General features: G+C 39.7%; 1 protein-coding gene across 1 annotated transcript in view; it reads left to right on the top strand.

Annotated features, from left to right (window-relative positions):
* The first annotated feature begins 1,299 nt into the window (after positions 1-1,299).
* The window catches only part of ANKRD13C (ankyrin repeat domain 13C), a 92,153-nt gene continuing 86,524 nt past the window's right edge, over positions 1,300-6,928 (top strand). Inside the window, exon 1 of the mRNA XM_077776424.1 lies at positions 1,300-2,062. Coding sequence (XP_077632550.1) covers positions 1,618-2,062 — 445 coding nt within the window. The 5' untranslated portion in view covers positions 1,300-1,617. The remainder of the gene's footprint in view (positions 2,063-6,928) is intronic.

Below are 6,928 nucleotides of genomic sequence, written 5' to 3'. Positions count from 1 at the left end.
ATCCTGCATGATCTGGCCCCTTGCTAACTCTCTAGCCCTGGAATCAGGCTGGATTGTGTTGCATTCCTGCTTTGAAGCATTGGGCAAGTTTTTTTCAACTGCGCAGTGAAGATTAAAAATAATATCACAAGGAGATAACAGCATATAAAATGGCAAGCATACTGCCTGCATTAGAGTTAATAAATATTGGCAATTGTGGAAGAACAAAATGTTTTTGTATGTATGTGTTCAATCTCTCTTGCTTTAGGAGCAGGATCCTTTGAGATGCTGATTAGGTAATGCTTGAACATAATTAGAGAGAAGGGTAGAAATAAATCGATTTGAATAGATTTGGAAGAGGATGCGAGGTGAAAACCTGAGTGGCAGAGAAAGATGAAGTGAGGCCAGTTCCCACAGTTATTATTTATTTGTGGGAGAACAGAGGTGGCAATAAAGTTCGAGAAAGAAGAGATTTTAGAGAAGCAGCTGTTAGTGTTTATCTTTGAAAACATGAAGGAAGACTTCTAGGATGTTTTGCTAACTCCCTCCACTTCCAGTTCCCCACATTTTAGTTATTTGGTATAGACTTTAGATTTACGTTTCTTCAGAATTTGACGATGGGTCAGTTTGGCCATGAACTAGTCCAGGGATATTCCATTTACACAATTATTATTTGCCATCCTTTAGTGTCCATTACCCTGCTTGAAACTCTGACATCTGCTTGTAATTTATTAATCTAACAAAAATCTGACTGACTTCTCTTCACCCCGTTTGCCAAATAGCCTGTTTTCAAAGGTCAGTCCCTAAACGATTGTGTCTTATCTGATACTCCAACACTAAAATTTTTCTATTTTTTAATTTTTAAAATAATTTTTTTGTTTCCAACCCAGCTTCCAATTGTTTATCTTCACACCTCTGCTGATCTCTTTGGAGCCAGGAGCGGCGTCTTAGAAATCTAGTAGTTTAGTGTATGGTACAAAGTAGATGCTTAGTAAATGTTGATTGAATGAGTATCTTGTGCATCATCTTACTGACATCACATCCTGTGTGCAGTGGCGTCAGTTTGCATTACTCGGCAGGAGGCCCAGAGGTCCGAGGGTTTAAGTCATTGTTTATAAACTGCATCGAGTATCTCAGACACAAGGTTTTACAGAGGCCACAAGAAGCGCCAATTATCAGGTCCTAAACTAGGGGCGGAACCCCGCTGATTGGGAAGCGCCGGGCCTCGATTACTCTCCGGCAATAGAAGGTGCGAGGGAGGGAGCGAGCAGCTCACTTATCGCGGTGTTTCCTCCCTCCTCCCGAGGGAGCTCTCGCGAGAGGAGTCAGGGTAAGATGGCCGTGCCCTGTTTTTCGGTGTGAGGTAGTGGCGGCGGTTGCGGCAGCGGGGACGGGGATCCTGGTGTCGTGGGCACCTGAGCTCTAGCTCCCCCCAGCGAGCGCGCGTCCCTCGGTGCCTAGGCGAGAGCCGGCTCTTCTTCCTCCAGGAGATGCGTTTGTCCCGGGCTCGGGGGCGCCCTGAGAGTTCATGCTGCGCTGGAGGATCCCGGCCACCGCTCTAATCGCCTTGCGCTGCCGCAGCGCCAGCCCCGTCGCGGGCGGTGAGCCTCCCGGATCCCCTCTTTGCCCCTGGCGGCGATGACCGGGGAGAAGATCCGCTCACTGCGGAGAGACCACAAGCCCAGCAAAGAAGAGGGGGACCTGCTGGAGCCCGGGGATGAGGAAGCGGCGGCTACCCTAGGCGGCACCTTTACGGGAGGCAGGCTCCGGACAGGCGGCGGCGGCAAGGGCGGCAAAGCCTGTCATAAGATCTTCAGTAACCATCACCACCGGCTGCAGCTGAAGACAGCTCCGGCCTCCTCCAGTCCCCCTGGCGTCCCGGCCCTGCCGCTGCACAGTGCCTCCGTGACCACCACCACCCAGTCCCCGGCTCTTCTAGCGGGCACTAACCCCATTGCTGTCGTCACAGATGGAGGCACTTGCCCCGCACACTACCCGGTACACGAGTGCGTCTTCAAGGGGGATGTGAGGAGACTGTCCTCTCTCATCCGCACGCACAATATCGGGCAGAAAGATAATCACGGTGAGGAGTGCTCGTCCCTCTCCACCTCTCCTTTCCCGAACCTATGGTGTGCCTTTCCAGGCCTCTGGAATCCTAGGCTTCTCTCCAGCAGACCTTTCTTTCCTCTCCTTTGCTCATCCTCCGGGCCAAATGCCTGTAAATCATGACCGTTTCAGTACTAGCATGCCAGTGGTCAGGGGATGGGTGCTTGTGGGTGCAAAGGAATGTTTCCTTCTTGCCCACTTCAAAGTTTCCTCCGAGAGGCTGTTGTGTTTAAGACAGGCCTTCAATGTATTGATTTTCACAAAGAAATTTAAAATTGCCCCGTATCCAACCTGGCCTTCCTATGTTTATGGAACCGTGTTTCTTTTCTTTCTTTCCCCTTCTCCCACCTGGGGATCTCGAATTTTACCGTACTAATGGCCCACCTCCCTTCATTACTCAGGTGCAGATCCCAACTTGATTGTAACTGGTTGTGATTTCTACCTGCCCTCAGGTTGTCTGTTTCTCTTTCTCTGCTTTCAGGAAACTTAGTTTGATACAAATGTGTCTACGTTTTGCATTTGAGATGGGCTATAGAATGCTTTGACTTGTGAAAGCCACAATGTATACATTTGTTGGCATTTGATACCTGGAGTAAGTAAAGTGACTTCAGTGGCTAAGGTTTTGGAGTAGAGTTTTGAGTGTTTTGTTTGTTTTACATAATTGCCAGAATGTTTCATCTTGATGACTGTGACTAAAAATAGCACTCAGGTTTTTCATAGTAACTTCATCATAAGCTATATGGCAAAATATTATCACTTATTATTCAAGGACTGTATTTCTACTTTCTGCGGTAACTCGTCAGCTGAATTTTTTGTTTCTTTAGTTTTAAAAACGTAATGTAATTGAGTTGACTTCCAAGCAGCAGTGTATTTATTAATGAAAACTAATGTCAACACTGATATTTTCAACATTTAAGAAGCCATTTTAAATTGAATAGTTGACAAATACTATTTATAGCTCTGCTTTTGACTGAACATGACTGTTGTATACATTCAATTAGAACACACTCAACTCTGTTCAAAATAATATATAATACATGAATGAGATGCTTGCCTGAGGAATAAGCTCCCTTAATTCCAGTACACTCTAGGCTTCTTATCTGAAATTAGGGCAAAAATTGAGATTAAAAAAATAATATTTCTATTGGTTGTGTAATTCTCTAACAACTGTACTTGTATATGAATTTCCAATATTGACTTTTAAAATAGTTGCCTTTTAAAAACTATTTTTGAAAGAGAGAGAGAGAGAGAGAGGCAGAGAGAGAGAGAGGGAGACACAGAATCTGAAGCAGGTTCCAGGCTCTGAGCTGTCAGCACAGAGCCCGACTTGGGGCTGGAACTCACAAACAGAGATCATGCCTTGAGCCAAAGTCGGACACTTTACCAGCTGAGCCACCCAGGTGCCCCTGAATTTCCAATATTATAATAATATCATTGTCATTTATCATAATTCAAATCCTCAAAAAAGCACCTGAAAGCTGCGCCCAGTTTTTCATTCCTACATATATTTAATCATTTTACTGTTAATGCAACAAGCAAAATATTGTTTGTTGATGGTAATGAACTAATTAGAATCCTAAATCCCTTATACTCTTGTCTTTAGCCCACTGAACTTCATTTTTTAAATAGCCTTGATATACCAAATGTTTATATTTGTATTTAGCTGCCCTTGTATTGCTGGTATTTCTGATGACTGTAACCAGTGGTTCACATACCTGTAGAAAGTGTAATCCCCCTTCCCCCCACAATATACTCATCTCTCACCATGAAGTCGCCTAGGAAGAGTAACTTATATTTAATGTGCTGCTTATTTAGTCCCTTTTCTTACTGTAGTTGCATGATTTCCCCATTACATTACTTTTATTCCTGATATTTTACTAACCTGGATACTTATTTAGGTTTTAAGAATGTTTTTTCCTTCAGATTACAAAAGATAAATGCTTTTTAAATCCCCAAGTAAATTCAAGCTGTATATTATATTTGGATTGTTATAACGTGATAAGTGCATAGCAGATTCATACACTCATGCAGGTGCATAACAGAACCATGCAATCATACCACATCATACCACATAGTTTTATATATTCCTTCTACAGCATGATGATGATGATCATCATCATCATCAATACAGTTTACTGAATGTGTCAGCACTATGCTAAATGTTACCTATATTATCACATTTAATTCACACAGTAACCTTGCAAAGCAGATTGCTTTATGCTTGTTTTAAAGGTGAGAAAAGTGAAGCCTAGAGATGCAAGGAAACTACTAAAGTTGAATACTTGTTACAAATTGCAGAGTTGGGAACTGAACTAATAGCTAGGACTCCAAAGTATGTGGTCAACCTCTGTAAATATTTCTATTAGTCAGGACCTACTATACTGCACAGAAGTAAATTCTAAGAATGTGTAATATGGTAACTTACAACAAAGTTCTTTAATATATATTTTCTCATTTAATCCTTATGGTAGCCTTATGGAGAGATTTTGCCTTTGGACAAATTTCAGAGTTTTGCTGTAGAGCCCAAACCTGTCACTCTTGTCGGTTCTGCTTCTTTTTTATGTAATGGCACAAATAAATGGGCTACCTCATCCACATGACAAACCTTTAGATATTTGACAAGAGCTATCATGTTCTTATCTATAAGTTAAACATTCCTAACTTCTGTATCCATTCTTCATTTGGCGTGGATTGTAAAGTGCTTAGATGGTCCTAAAACATTAAATGCTATATACAAGTGTTAAATAAATAAATGAAAAACTTAATCATCATCTTTTAGGGAAACTCTGTTAATTCTTCCCTATGAGGATAGCGCTGAGAAGTAACCTGAGTGTCAGAGCTATAGTAGCCTCATAAGCAAAGACAAAAAGCAATATATTGCTTTAAGCAATGTATGTTTAGAGCTAAACAGTGTGCCATTACACGTTAAGTAATGCATTGCAAGAGTATGATAATTTTTTAAATATTGCTTTTTCTCAAGTGATTGGCTATCTCTCCATTTTGTCCCTTGTTGCAGTTATGTTTTTAACCTAAAACAGGACTTTACATTTATTAATCTTGTTCATTTTGATCCTTCATTCTACCTAGCTGGAAAGCTTACTGTACCCTAATCTGGTCATATATCTCACTATTCATTAGCTCTTTCAGTTTCTAGTGATTTGATAAACTTTTTAAATGTATTTTTGTGTATTTACAAATTACTGACTTGAATGGGAGCAAGGATTGAGCTTTTTCTTTTCTGATAAAATGTTGGTTGAGTGTGAGTTGCTTTTTCTGAGTCATCAATTATCTTGAGGAATACTATCTTTGGATCCAAACAAATCTGTAGAAATATAAGTTAAATACAGTAATAGCTAGAACTTCGTGAATATACTGTGTTCACGTATGCCAAATGAGTGTGACTCATTGTATATTTAGTAAAAGCATTTTTTTGGGGGTGGAAAAAAGGTACACCATATGAAATGTTCACAAATTTATTTTTATTAACTTTTTAAAAGTTATTTTGGGGGAGGGGGGAGAGAGAGAGTGTACACATGCACACGTGCAAGTGGGCAAAGGGCAGAGAGAGAGGAGTGTGAGAATCCCAGGCAGGTTTTATGCTCCCACTGCAGATCCCAACGTGGGGGTTGATCTCACGAACCGTTGAGATCATGACCTGAGCCGAAATCAAGAGTCAGACACTTAACTGACTGAGCCACTGAGGTGCCCCTAACATAAACACATTTATTAGACCTTATATCCTTAGTATATATTTAGTTATATACTATTTTTTTCTTTAGTATGGAATTAAAGTTTAAGTGTAAGCCTCTTTTCACATTGTAAAATTTTTTCTGAATCACTTTTTGCCATTGGTAGTTAAAACATCATGGTGACATGCTATTTTTTAATTGATGGTAATGATTTTTACTTCTTTTTTTTTTTTGATTTTTACTTCTTTAGCACCTTTAGAATTGAGAATGCTTATGAAGCATATAGAAAACTTTTCTTGATTTTTGACTACACTTCCTATTTGTTAAACTTGTAATTTTGTTTTTCCCTTGAGTTAAATATCCTTAGACATAGAGTACTTTCCCTTGGACATTAATCAGAAGCTCTTAGGTACCAGAGTGATTGAAATTCTTGATATATGAATTGCTTAAACCAGCTTTTCCTAGATGTGAAAAATTTCTGATGTATTCTGAGAGATTTGGCAATTTCTACTGCCGTTAATTACATTGCCTGGCATGTGACAAGCTGTCTTCTCTATATGGTTAATTTTCATTTTTAATGAGTTGTAACATAATCTTGGTGTACCTATTTCACACAGTGATTAGAGATTTCAAATGTAAGTTAAATCTCAACTGAGAGTATTGCTGCTAATGCTGGTAACTCAAGGGAATAATAATGAAATGGTTAACATGTGTAACCTCTCTGCATGGTGGCTGGCAGATTTCTTCAGACAGGGATTTTAAAACATCTTAATTTCAGAAAGATTAAAAATATATGTTTGGGAATTGAGGCAATAGGATAATCTGATGCCTATATGGTATGTTTATTTTGGCTTATTCTATATAAATCTTTAAATTTCATTTTGATATTTTTTTCTGCTTTGTTTTTGTCACTGAAATCTTTATGATGGGTGATGCAAGAAAATAATGCATTTTATGTCTGTTTGAGAAGAGGCAATTATAAAGCTACACTTTGCATGTCAAAAATTTTTTTGAATTAACTGTTGGGTGAACAGTGTTAGCCAGGAGGGTTAAAATGATGGTTTATCTTTAAAAGAACAGTAATAGCTTTGTATTTTTCTCTTCGTGTTTTGTGGTCTTTTCTGGACTTTGGTTTTGAAAGGCAGACCTCAGTT

Source organism: Crocuta crocuta, unplaced genomic scaffold, assembly GCF_008692635.1.
Source record: "Crocuta crocuta isolate KB4526 unplaced genomic scaffold, BGI_CrCroc_1.0 scaffold342, whole genome shotgun sequence".
NCBI lineage: Eukaryota > Metazoa > Chordata > Mammalia > Carnivora > Hyaenidae > Crocuta > Crocuta crocuta.
This window is presented reverse-complemented; position numbering and strand designations above follow the sequence as displayed.